This window comes from Mchenga conophoros, linkage group LG4, assembly GCF_057382185.1.
Source record: "Mchenga conophoros isolate Kocher_MC1m ecotype Shallow Benthic linkage group LG4, M_conophoros_male_GT1.1, whole genome shotgun sequence".
In the NCBI taxonomy this organism is placed as follows: domain Eukaryota; kingdom Metazoa; phylum Chordata; class Actinopteri; order Cichliformes; family Cichlidae; genus Mchenga; species Mchenga conophoros.
This window is the reverse complement of record NC_140529.1, coordinates 7,858,532-7,872,282: the sequence shown is the minus strand read 5'-3', so window position 1 is coordinate 7,872,282 and position 13,751 is coordinate 7,858,532. Positions and strand designations below refer to the sequence as shown.

The 13,751-nt window shown below is 39.4% G+C and overlaps 1 protein-coding gene across 1 annotated transcript; it reads right to left on the bottom strand.

Moving 5' to 3' along the window:
* Positions 1-3,083: 3,083 nt before the first annotated feature.
* On the bottom strand, positions 3,084-10,814 carry LOC146575452 (uncharacterized). The gene is made up of 6 exons (XM_085270179.1): positions 10,760-10,814; positions 10,512-10,547; positions 10,095-10,403; positions 9,090-9,410; positions 4,236-4,367; positions 3,084-4,139 (listed from the first exon to the last, which is right to left on the bottom strand). Exons 1-6 carry the CDS (start codon positions 10,812-10,814, stop codon positions 3,253-3,255), a joined length of 1,740 nt encoding a protein of 579 aa, XP_085126305.1. The 3' UTR covers positions 3,084-3,252.
* Between the last annotated feature and the right edge of the window lie 2,937 nt (positions 10,815-13,751).

Below are 13,751 nucleotides of genomic sequence, written 5' to 3'. Positions count from 1 at the left end.
ATTACAGTCTAACTAATGAACAACTGACTAAAAACCAAAGATTCCAGAAAGAACTACATGTGACTGATATATGCATCAACTTTGTCAAGAAAAATAGCATCACACTGATGATGCCTCAAATATCATTTATCAAATATGACACACTTGGTGTTACAGGGTTATTGATGGTAATACAATGTAGATGAAAGAATGCAGGTCTACATCCTGGTCAAAACTCAACCCAAGGTTTTGTCACATTATTCATGGTATTGCTACTCTGAATCAGCATCTGGTCTGTGAAATGTGTTTGGACACCATATTTCATGTCATTAAAGTAGAAAATCACAGGTGCTCAAGGTCTTTGTCTTTAAGACATGGCCGTAGTTTAATCAAGATGGTGTGTGTGTCTGGTGTAATACATAAATATAACTAGTATGTATATAAATAGAACTAGGTAGCATCTTCATATGCAGTATGGTACCCACTGCGAGGCCAAGCAAGACAAGCACAGAGACTTTTGAAGAAAAGCTATAATTGGGTAAAACACTTGGATCAAATATAAGCCATATAGGCAATACTGAATAATCTTATAGAGTTGGGGGCCAATAGATATGCTGATGGAATGGACTAACTAATTATTAATGTTACCTCAGAGAGATGAAAGCAGTATAAATTCCTCTTTTTCCATCTTGAATGGTTGAAATTTTATTTGTAATGAAGTTTGTCAAGTTAAGATTAATAATAGATAAAGGTTCAACAGAGCTGTGACTCTTTGTCAGCCTGGCTACAATACAGTCAGCCTTCTCAGATGCTCTTATATATGTATGTATGTGTTTTATTTACTTAGTTCATCTTTGAAATTTATGAAACAGTTCTTCTTAGCTAGGGGCTAGTTTAAGGAGCTAGGTTAGGTTGGTCATGGGGCTGGCTAGCCATGGCAGCTAGGGTCTATTATCTATGGGGCAAAACCCATTAGAAGCCAGGCCATCACTGCTACATTAAGAATACATTCACTAGCTGGGCCCACGTCCGCATTTTAGGTTTGACAGCGTTTTCGTAGGTAAATGTGAATGCTTTGACATGAATTGAGCTGTGGTTTGGGGAAGGCCTCGAACGGTACTGTTGATGGCTCCCGGGCCTGGCAGATACCCATGCACTAAAAAGAAATGAAGAAGTTAAAGAATTGAGAACAAGGAGGAAGGGAAGGTGGGGCACGTAAACGAGAATGAACAGCTTGCAGAACTGGGGGAACCTATATAGATGACAACCGGAAGGAACGTGTTTGGAGGCGTGGTCCTGCTCCTGAAATTCCGATACATAATCTCTAATTAATACTGATGCTTTCCAATATCAAATGATATTGTAATATATTCCATTACAGTTACCATTTAAAAAGGTGATATTCAGAATACAGTTACTTTGTTGAAATAAATGGATTACACAGCGGTCTTTTCCAGTCTCATATGCTAGGCTATGCCCTCTTTATTTTTGGTAATTCCACGCCGGTGGAAACTCAAACAAAACACACATTAAGAGGCTCTAATGCCTGTGTCTCAATCTCGCGGCCCATGTCCAACCCTACTTGCATAATTATGTGAAGAAATATATTTAAAAAGTATTATTCAAAAAATTATTTAATATGAAGGCAATAGGCAGTGTGTTACATGCATAGCATGTATGAAGCAAGTAAATATAATAATAACCACTGCAGCCAAAAACAGTGCCTGACGAGCCCAGTTGTAAGTAAGCTATTAAGACTCGACTGTACACAGTGTTCATGTTTTCCTCTGAAACAATAAGTTCAGTTGAAGCAGCCTTTCAACGCCTCTCTTTGCTAGCGAGAGACAGTAAAACTAGTTACGGGCCCGACACGGAACCCGACGTATTAGCCAGAGGTCCCTTTACTACCATTCGGAGCCGCGGACCTGTTTTATATACACGCGGAATAGTTTTCTATACGAGATGGCTGCAAAAAGTGCAATCTTACCTAATGTCCACCCTACGTTAGTCATTGTATAATAAGGTATTGGTATGGCGAGTAACCTTCAGTAATAGTAATAAATCACATGGCAATAGTGCATCCATGTAGTTGTAAAAAGCATGATAATATATTAAGTATTCCAAAGTATTCAGAATACGTTACTCTCATTGAGTAACGTAACAGAATATGTTACAAAATACATTTTGGGGCATGTATTCTGTAATCTGTAGTGGAATACATTTTAAAATAACCTTCCCAACACTGAATATAACAAATAGTGTCAGAGACATGGGGCAATCCTGGCAACTTCTTTTTGCAAATGGCATGTTGTGTAGGCATCGATAAAAATGACAACATTCAACCTACATTTGATTTTTTGGCCGGCAGTGAAGATGAGTCATCAGCTCCAAATCCAAGGCCTTGATTCTGTGCTAGAAACAGAATGCCTGGTGGGATCCGGTTCACAGTGGTGGGAAAGTGAAGCATGAACTGTCCTGGTAGACTTGTGGGATGTCAGCAGGACTAAGCTCAGCATAGTGTCCAAATAAATGAGGTTGTGGATGTAAGCTGTTGAAATGAGTTTCCTCTGGGTAGTGGTTTGGTTCAGTGTTGCAGGTAGTGTAAATACAGTAGACATCCAGAGGAAGCTCAAAGTAGAGCTTCTGCTCATTCACATTGAAAGGAGCCAAGTGAAGAGGCTGAGTAATCTAATCAGGATACCTCCTCGGTGCCTTGCCTTCGTGGTTTTGTTAGCACAGATCCTGAACTTATATATCCATATATATCATATGTGGTACCTTCAGCTCAATCTATTGACCTTGAAGGAGTGGTTGCAGTTAAAGTAGGACTTTAGGTATTTTCTATATGTTGACAGCTCACACCGCATGTGTAAAAATCCTAGTTTCTTTGTTGTAGTATATGGGTTTATATCAGTTTTAACTAACTGAGTTGACTTTGGTGACTTTGGTGGATGTAAGGGTCATGTTAACGGATTGTTAACATGGCCCTGTCCTACACCCCTACAAGGTTTAATCAAAAATTGTTAAAAACCTTTCAAGCTATTGTACAGTTTTTTGTACATATAGACAGAATGACTCACGTACATAAACATAACTGCCTTGGCTGAGTTAACAAACACTGCATTAGATTTTATTAGATATTAGATTCATGTCACACTATGAAATAGAAGTTCACACCGAGAAGATCAAAGGACTTCAAAGTGTTGATGTGTGTATTCTTCTTGTGTAGTTCTCATATGTTGGCTCCCCAGGTTGATACTAATCATTGGAAACCTAAAAGATTTGATAAAATTTCTGCTCCTCTCCATAAATGTCTACAGTTTGTTCAGCATATTCCTCCGTTACATTTTCATAGTCGTTTTCATTATCATCATCATCATCATCACTGGGTTTGTCTGTGTCTTCCTCTGCTCTGTCCTCTATACTCACAGACAGTGGTGTGCATCCTTTGTAATTATCTTCATCCTTCATGTTCTCATAATTATCATCATCATCACTGGTTTCATCTGTATCTTCCTCTGCTCTGTCCTCTATACTCACAGACAGTGGTGTGCATCCTTTGTAATTATCTTCATCCTTCATGTTCTCATAATTATCATCATCACTGGTTTCATCTGTGTCTTCCTCTGTTCTGTCCTCTATACTCACAGACAGTGGTGTGCATCCTTTGTAATTATCTTCATCCTTCATGTTCTCATAATTATCATCATCATCACTGGTTTCATCTGTATCTTCCTCTGCTCTGTCCTCTATACTCACAGACAGAGGTGTGCTTCTTTTGTAATTATCTTCATCCTTCATGTTCTCATAATTATCACCATCACTGGTTTCATCTGTATCTTCCTCTGTTCTGTCCTCTATACTCACAGACAGTGGTGTGCATCCTTTGTAATTATCTTCATCCTTCATGTTCTCATAATTATCATCATCACTGGTTTCATCTGTATCTTCCTCTGCTCTGTCCTCTATACTCACAGACAGCAGTGTGCATCCTATGTAATTATCTTCATTCTCCATGTTCTCATAATCATGATCATCAGTTTTGTTTTCATCCACTTCTTGTGTGTCGTTTCTGTCCACTGGTTGAACATTCACATAGTCCCTTTCCTCTTCCTCCTCCTCCTCCTCCTCCTCATCTTCATAACGATTTGTGGCAGTAACTGAAACATAAGTAGTAGAAAAGATTGACTGACTGATGCACATCTATATCACCGACATATTTGTTCATTTGATACATTGCACAGGTAAGGACAGACTTTGCATCTGGACATGGCCTTCACGTTGTTTTGCTCGTCGTCTCCTGATTACCAGACACACCACCATCAAGACCAGCAGTAGCAGCAGGATCGCAGCAGGAACTACTAAATAGACCAGCAGCAGCCAAGGAACTAAGAAATAAAGGATTACAATATGGAAGCAATTAGTTCATGGTGGCCTCAATGACTGCTGAGTGCCCAGGTACAGTACAACAAAACCAAACTCATTTACATCTGTGCTTAAAAGTTAGTGCAAAGTGTTTGTGCTGATATGGTGTGTTTAGTTTTTGCCATACATGATACTGTTCAATATAGCTGAAGAGTCTGAGATGTTGCTCTTGGTGTGGCAGAGGTTCGGTCTCTGACTCTGCTGCAGTGGAGGGGCAGTATCGGGAGGTCGAAGAGTACAGGTGTGAGGGATTTTAACTGATAAGCTCTCCCCCCTTTTAGTGTCTGGAGTTGGGAAGGAGAGGTGTGTGTGGTGTGGGAGGGAGCTGGAAAGCTAGCTTCCCAGTTGAACACAAGGTGCTGTAGCAGTGGAAAACATTGTGGATCCGAATAAAAGTGCTACGACTGACAATCAAATGGTGTGTGGGTCCTGATTTCACACTTGGGTTTCTTTGCAGTTGAGGCAGTTGATGGAAAGTCCACACTCCCAGACACATTGTGGAATTGTATTAAAACAGACCTGACTAGCTGATGATCAGTTAATAAAGTGCATTTGATGAACAGCTTATCTTGTAACTTATCTTCATAATTCTTATGGAAGCAGTAAGGCTGTGGACAGGTTTTCTTTCTTTTTCTTTTTTAATTTGGCTTGATCTATCCATCCCTTACTTTACTGTTATCTTGTATATGGAGTTATCTGTTGTCTGTGACAGTATGTATGGGGTAGATATTCTCATGGGCATCTCCATGTCCTGTTAAAAATGGCTGGAGGTTGTCAAGCTAAGAGGCCAGCAACTTGCATTTTTTTCTCTTGATGGGAGACTGATGGAAGATTAGCATACCAGACAAGTTGCCACTAGCTCTGCTTTCACCGTTTCAAGATCAGTTGCGAGCAGCACTTAGTGTGGAAACAGAGCGGCATTAGCATGCTGTCTGTTGAAGCGCTCTAACATCATAACAGATGACTTTTCTCTTGCAACATGAGTGATGTAAGAAACTGCAGGAAGGGGTACTGCTCCTTGTGTTTGTTTATCTTGTAGCCAAGCATCTAAAGGATTACTGTTGCCATGGTGTAGATCACCTGGTTGGTTTCAGTTACGGTCTCAGCAGGGATTGTCTGTAATGCTGCATTCACATCTTCTAGTAAACTTTCTGTAGTTTTGGTAGTCGGGCACAGATGGACCAGGTTCCCAGTACAACCACGATCTTCTCTTTCAGGTCAGCTGTTCTCGCATTCAACGCCTTCATCGCACCAGTTGATCCTAGAGCTTAATACCTAATCTAGGAGAGTGAAAAGGATGATATCTCCCCCTTTACCTGACATTACTGATGATTATTACTTCTCGCCCTCTTGCCGTAGAGTTTGTGTTGTACATCGTCAATCTCCAGTTCTTCTAGATGTTGGAACACTGGGACCCAAGGTAACACTGAGTTGCTGAGTTTAGATGTGGAGTGCTGTTTACACCAATTTCTGATACTACTATCTGAATGTTGCACAAATCAGTACTCATTAGAACAGGGAACAACAACCAGTCTTCTGTAGTCTAATATTGGTGAGCCTGTGTGAAATGTAGCCTCAGTTTTCTGTTCTTAACTGACAGTAGAGGAACTTAGTGTAGTCTTTACCTGGTGTAGCTCATCTACTGGAAGGTCTGATGTTTTGTGCTTTCAGAGCTGATCTTCAGACTTTGGCTGAACAATTTATTTGAGTTAGTGTTGCCTTCCAATCAGCTTGTAGATATTTTCTCCTTTTTGGATATTGATATTGATATTGATATACCTTTATTAGTCCCACAAGGGGAAATTTCATAAGGCTGTCGACCTATTGCACGCAATGGCGGCGCCATCTTACCCTCTGACCATACATACATTACACAAACCATCACATGGGGAAGACAGGTCAGAGAGGTATAACAATGGAAAATGCACCACATGAGGAAAGATAAGGAGAAAAAAATAACTCCCCCCAGACTGAGCTCCAACAGGGAGATCAGTTTGAGAACAGAAAAAAAACACCTCTGCACATAGCACATGAAAAAACTCTTAATACACCAAAGAAACACATGACAAGAAACAGGGGTGGGTAAAGCGTGAGAGACAGCCGAATTAGACAGTACATCCGGGCCTGCGTGCGCTGGTCTCCTTGATCCCCGTCAGCATCGGAAGGGAACAAGCGTCGAAGGCATTTGGAAAGGGAGGGGGGATGAGTGTGTGCATATCAGTGTATATGTATGTGTGTGCGTGTCCAGAGTTCAGCTGAGACAGCGTCCTTCGCCCTGCCAGGCTAAGTAAACAGTCTTCCAGCCAACCCAGGTGGCCTTGCATGGAATGGGAAGGAACAGACTAAACACAGTCGTTATCAGGGTGTTGTTGTTCAGCTCCAGCCTTGAGACCGCAACTGGCGCCAAAGGGGTATCCGCATAAGTGATGGTGGTTTTTACTTTAGTGCAAACGGCTCATGAGAATTTCAAAGCAGTTCTACAGTCCAACACTGGTCTCTCAATCTCACGTTGGAGAGCCGCGAGCTTCACCATACTTGCGTTCTGTGATGTTGTCATTTCTTGTGCTCAAGGAGCCGATTTCTGAGAACTCACGGCAGTGTGCCTCCCCGAGATGTCATCCAATTTGCGCCCAGAGATGTTATTCCAAGCTAGCCCTTCCGAGATGTATCCAGTCTGCAGTCACAGCAGCCGTAGCCTCTCCAAGATCTTATCCGTGCTGCACTCAATGAGCCCATTTTGAGAAACTCACTCCTCTCCCATCATTTCAATCCCAGCGGGCAGCCTTGTGGGAGTTTGAACAGCCGGTTCCGCTTTCTTAATTCTTCGATAAGTCAGGGCCAAGCCAGCTCCGATCCGCCAGAACCCTGTTACCATGGTTCCGAATAGGTAGATATCCTCAGCACTCAGGCTCACCCAAGCCCAAACTTCTCGTTGAGAATGGGGTGTCAATTGCATTCAGGGACCAGTTGATCCAATCCATAATTCCTCTTTTAGGTTTTAGAGAAAAGACTGTGAGAGAGTGTTCCAGGGAAAAGTAATACAAAAAACACGAGACTAGACAAGGACATAAGAGGCTAAGCAGGGAAGCTAAGGGAGAGGAGGAGGAGGAGAGGAGAAAAGTGCGACCGCCTTCGTCAAGAGCAAGAGCAGAAAAAATGTTCTGATCATCCCCTGTAAACCCTAAAGATGGTTGTGAGGGAAAATCCCAGTACATCCACAGATTCAGAAATACTCGGACCACCAGCATTTAAAATCCCTTAACCCTTTATAACCGGTCGGAGCGGGAACGCTCCGTTTTGCGTAACTTTTTTTAAATCACTGTAGAACTGCAACCACGTAAGCTAGCGCAATAAAAAATTTTGCATATGAAACCGGATGAGTTGTACTTACATCTTATGCCATCAGCTTGTCCTAGGTCACAGTTTCCTTCCACATAAAGCTTTGCAAAAATTGCATAAAAAGCACTTGCAGCAACAAGAAAATGTAGTTTGTTTGGGTTTTTTTTTTTTACCTTCGGGGCCTTATAAGCCTACACTGGTGGGGTTTTTTTAAAAGTCATGTTTGGCTCTATGCTTTTCTGTATAGTTTCTGGGATGCTTAGAACTCAAATTGCACTGCTGGAAATAGTTTATTTTGATGCACATGCTGTTTTTTTTTGGTTTTTTTTGCAAATTTGCATTATAATATTTATTTTCATTTTTTCCTGCAGTATATAAAAATTGGTGTATCTCAAAAACAAAAACATGAAGACACTCAAAATAAATTTCCTGTTGTTGGAAACTATTTTGTGCAATGTTTTTGTATATACAGTTTTGAGGGATAAACCTCTTAAATTTCTCTAACTAGATGTAAAAAAACCAAAAACGATTTTCTATTTTTTTTGTAGTTTACGGCACTTTTTTGCCATTTGTGTAGTTATTTTGCACTTAATGCATACATATTATTAAAGTTTGGGCTATAATGGTTGTATTGATGAATAGCAACTTGAAATGCTCCCAAAAATGGCACTACGGCATGTAAAAATATAAAGATAAGCTCTGGCGGACTTGGTTCTATGGTAGGTCTTAAATGGTAAATGGCCTGTATTTGTATAGTGCTTTACTTGGTCCCTAAGGACTACAAAGCGCTTTACACGTTCAGTCATCCACCCATTCACACACAGGTGATGGCAAGCTACATTGTAGCCACAGCCACCCTGGGGCGCACTGACAGAGGCGAAGCTGCCGGACACTGGCACCACCAGGCACTCTGACCACCACCAGTAGGCAACGGGTGAAATGTCTTGCCCAAGGACACAACGACCGACACTGTTGGAGCCGGGGTTCGAACCGGCAACCTTCTGATTACAAGACAAACTGCCAACTCTTGAGCCACGATCGCCCCTTTATTTAAAGGGTTAAATAAAATTCTTCTGCATCGAGTTGCTGCCACATGAAGTTGAACGAGTACACCTAATGAAGTGGCTGGTGAGTACAGTGTTGATGTAAAAGCTGATCCATCTTAAAAAGTGTTTGCTTAATGTTTACATAATACAGGAATGACGACTTTTGGAAGTATTACTTTGAATTGCTGGTTGTGTTATCATTTTCCATTACACATTTGAACTTGTTGCACTGGATCAAGTGACCCTGTAAATTACTGAAGATGACATACAGTAATGGTGATATTTATGTCCAGTACTTACATTTGATGACAACATGAATCGGTGCTGACTCGGTAGAAGTTAAGTTCTCTGATTCCAGAGTTATGTAATACACACAGCTATAGTTGCCCTGGTGTTTATACTCAGCTACAGGGAAACTAAAGGAAGCTGAGTTGTTGACAGATGGCTTGATGTTTGGGATGTTGGAGAAGATCAGACTGAAATGGCTTGGATTGATGCTTGAGTTAATGAAGCAGGTTAAGACAAAGCTATGGCCCTTGGTGATCTCTGCATCTGCATTAGGACCCCAGACCTGTACTTCATCAAGAGATGCCAGGGAGATGTTGGGCTGCTGCAGGGTCTCTACATTAAAAATAGGAAAACAAAGTAGCATTCAGTCCATACCACTTTTACAGTGTTAAAGTAAGACATTTTGCATTCATTCACTTCAGTCGTCTAGGAATCTATTACTGTACACTGTACTAAATATCATCAAAATAGACCTGTTGGCAACTGTGAAGTGTCATTCATAATCACAACTTGTTACTTTAAATTTAGCAACTCAACTGCTGATCCTAACTGTCATGAAGACTTCCTCTATAAGATGCTCTTTGCATGTCAAGAAATACAGATATATACAATAGATATTTATATACAAGGTTCACAGGCATTAATGCATAAGTGATATTTTTGCAGCCACATCATGTCACTTGTTGATGGTTCATATTCCTGTTCAGAAGCTTTACTGTTCTTACTTTTCTTCTTGTGTTTGTTTACAGTGACGATCAAAACAGGCAATATGCTTAACCTCATATTATCATTTTGCATTCTCACATTCCTTTGTCTACTTATTATAATGCCAACTGTACTGCAGGAATTATATGAATACCATTTATCATTAATCTAATTTATCTTGGAACTGCTCTGAGGTAGGAAGTGTTACACCCCTGTGCTGCACCTATTAACCTCAAAGTGGCATGCCTGCATCAAAGTGTATTGACTTATAAAGCTCTATGGGCCTAGCTCTAAAATGTAGATGTAAATCACCTGAACAGACGACAACCACACCCTTATTGCGTTCACAGCCATTTTCTCCAAATCTTCCATGAGGACACTGCATTAGAGACGTTTCTCGCCCCGAACAGTTTACATCAGCAAGCCACATTTCTTCTTTTGATGAATTAAAGCTGACCGACTGAGAGATTGCCAGTGCCTTCCCACACTTCAACTCTCTGCAGACCACTATAGCATCATTTAAGACCCAGGAATCATCACAGAGTTTTCCCCTGCTGGTGCTGTTATAGACTTCTACTCTTCCATAGCACCGAGCTGGCCCAACTAAACTGATGTTAAAATCTAGCAAAAGAAAGAGACAAGACAACAGAGTGCTCAGCATTTTCTGCATGTGGTGATATTTATGCAAAACCTTATAATCCGAAACAAATTTCGCAAAAGAAGACTGACCTGCAGAAGCTGAAGATGAGATGAAGAGATAAGAGACTGCAGAAAAAACAAAGGTTCATTAAACACCTGAAACAAGACATGAACATGTTTTGTTTCTGATATAGACACACTAAAGAAAAGATCTGGTGTAAGGAAATTTAACTCTAAATTTAAGGCATTTTGAATGTAACAGTGCTTGTCACGCTGACCCTTTGTGTAAGTATAGAAAAATAAGACAGATCAACCTAAAAATGTCAAATGCAGCTCACCTATTGCCAGATAAAAGTTTCTCTGCTGTGTCCACATGATTGAGACAGAAAACATACTGAGAGCAAAATGAGTCATCAGCAACACCAAACCCAAGTTGATGAAGAAATGCTTAATACTTGCGAAATGTGTTCCTCCACACACTTCCTTGTTCCTTGTACTTTTTAATGAACGCTGTCTACAGAGTGCAACAGACAAAGGCTGCAGCAGCTGACAGTTATATTCATTTACCTTTTTCTTGCACAGAATGTACAGAGAGAGGAGTTTTTAAAATTGTGTTCACTTCAAGAATCCTATATATGAAATGAAGAAATGCATTCTAATATCTCTAAAATCTTTGTTTTGTTTTGGGATTTTTCATGAAAAAAATAAAATCACTGATAACATCTGTTGGACATAAAATGCAGGTGTTTGTATTTAAAAATGTAGAGCTGATATAACAAAAATAAAACAGATTTGTAGTGTTGGCAATAAAATAAAATGTGGAGAGGAGCAGGAAGGTAGGACACTGATTTCACACAGTCTGTGCACTGGATGCAGTGGTCAGCATGCCTTTGTACCTTTGTAATCTACATTATGTCACAGACCTGTGACGTTTCGATAACACAAATGAGGCAAAAAACAAAGAGGAACTCACCCTCGCATGATCTTTTATACATGCCCCATTTCTTTTAGCTGAAAGCTGATGACTTGTTACTGAAAGTGACTTTTATTTAAAATTTACATTTTATGCACATTTATATTTCTTTAAGAGATATATACTACAGGGGGAAAACCATGAAAAGCTGCAGCCTGTCTCTACAAAACTGTAAATGCTGCCCTTAAATGTAAAGGCAGCATACATTATTTTATTATTTTCCTTAAACAATTTTGGTTAAAAGTAAATGTATGCATATATGATTCCAAATATTAAATAAAATGCACGATAATCTTTAAAATACAAAATTCAGCCCCGTTCTGGTGCTCGGTTTCAACTCCGGCAGTTGCCTTGACCATGAACTGAAATTACATAAAGCCTAACTTAGTGTAACATTTTTTTTGAAGTTATTATTATTTGAACTTCATTTCTTAATATCCATGCATCACAGAAAGGCTGTAGGCTGTGGTGAGAAGAAAAAACAACTTCTGTCAATTCTAAGGTCTTATGTATAAATACATAATAAGAAAACCATCTGGCTTTAAAATATTTAAATACAACCTCAGTTGAGCAACAACATAGCATTTCACATGGTATCATTATTTATTTATCAAAAACTAAGGCAAAATGTAGAAGCCATCTGTTAAAAAACTGAGTATAACCCATGACTCAGTAACTTGTAAAACCACATTTACCAAAAATAAGTTGAACTGATCATTTCTGTATGACTTTATCAGTCTCTCTCATTGTTTTAGAAGAATTTTGTTGTTCTTCACAGCGTTTGAGTTTCAGTTCTCTTGTTCATTATTTGTTTCATTGTGCATGACGGTGTCACACAGTGTTCTCAGCGTTCTCCAAATAAGATCATGGTACATGTTAAAAATAAAAATGGAGGTTTTGTTTCTGGCCTGCTTAGTGGCGAGCAGCTTGAACAGCAGTAATCCATGTCCGTCTGTTCATGTTTGCTCACTTCTGCCATCTGGTGGTTTGAAGAGACATTAATGCACAAAAACATGCACTTTAAACTTGGCGTAAGAGCCAAACCTCCGGGAAACATATGAGCACAGTACTTTGCAGAATACATAAAGGTCAGTGCCCTCACCAGAATATCACATCTCTGCTTGGCTTTACTTTGATAGTAGAGAAAAATACCCAGAATGTTATCTTATAAAATACACCAACCATGCAACACGTGTGGGAATTATAGATACGCAGAGCAAACTTCCACACTGGTCGGAAAGTACCTGAGAGCTTAGTGATATAATATCATTAGAAGGAAGCTACTTAGGAAGTAGAAGAGAAGGAAGGTGGCGATCCAAGGGCTTACATCACAATAGAAATAATAGTGAGCAGTACAGATATAATGAGCCCATCATTACTCACAGTAACTTGTGTCCATCATAGGTGTATCTAAACCTCTGACTACAAGTGTGCATGTAGCTTTCTGACAAAGATATTGGCAGTTTTACAGTATGATGAATGACAGACATATGTCTAAGTAGATTACAGGTGCATTTTCTGTTGAAGCAACTTTCATATCTGACAGTAGTTCAAGCTCACTCGGTCATTTTGTCAGTTTATGCTAATTCACACAAGACTACAGCCAAGGAAGGATAAATCTGTTCAAAAATAGTCTTTAAAGACTTGTTCCCCAGAAGTTTTTTTAAGTCTTTCTGAACACTGAGATGACTTGTGACCTCTAATCTGATCTCACAGTATAACACAAGAAAGAAGATGTCTGAGACACACAAGATACAAGATGAGTCAAGAGCGAGAGAAAAACAAAGTGAAACTGTTCTGTGCAGAAATGCTACATACTTCCTTCTTTTTTGCAGTGGACAAAAAAGAAGTACTTATGTAGTTATTTATGGAATAAGCAGCAACCTTGAATGATGTGTCATGTACACTTAAATAAAATAATTACCTCCACATCCAAACAAACGAGCCTGTTAGATTTTGAGTGATTTACACAACTATTGTACATGTAAAACATTTTGACCTATATTTAAAATTAATAATATTTTTCTGACTATTAAGATATGTACTATATATTTTTTGTTTTTAAATTACATCACAAAATAAAAGCATTGTTTCTCAAACACTATAACCAAGGCAGGAACAAAATCACTATCAAGACTTACATTTATCTCACGACATTTACCTCAGGCCTCTAAAACTATCTTTGCCAAAAATGTAAATAAAATCAGGCTTGTCCTAAATTGTTCTCTTATCATCTTCAGTCATTTTTTTCTTTCCTGTTGAATTGTTTTTTTGGCCATTTCCTGTTTTACTTTGATAGTTTGTGTTTGCTTGTGTTTTTAGGTTTACATCCTGGTTTTCTGATCGTGTTCACCTGT

What these genes read in the sequence shown, in the direction of transcription:
- LOC146575452 (XM_085270179.1), bottom strand. Translation starts at nt 10,814, where the DNA reads ATGTTTTCTGTCTCAATCATGTGGACACAGCAGAGAAACTTTTATCTG. An exon ending in CTCATCTTCAGCTTCTGCAG is followed by an intron (nt 10,404 to 10,511) that starts GTCAGTCTTCTT and finishes TTCTTTTGCTAG; the next exon opens with ATTTTAACATCAGTTTAGTT. An exon ending in AGGCCATGTCCAGATGCAAA is followed by an intron (nt 4,140 to 4,235) that starts GTCTGTCCTTAC and finishes CTTATGTTTCAG; the next exon opens with TTACTGCCACAAATCGTTAT.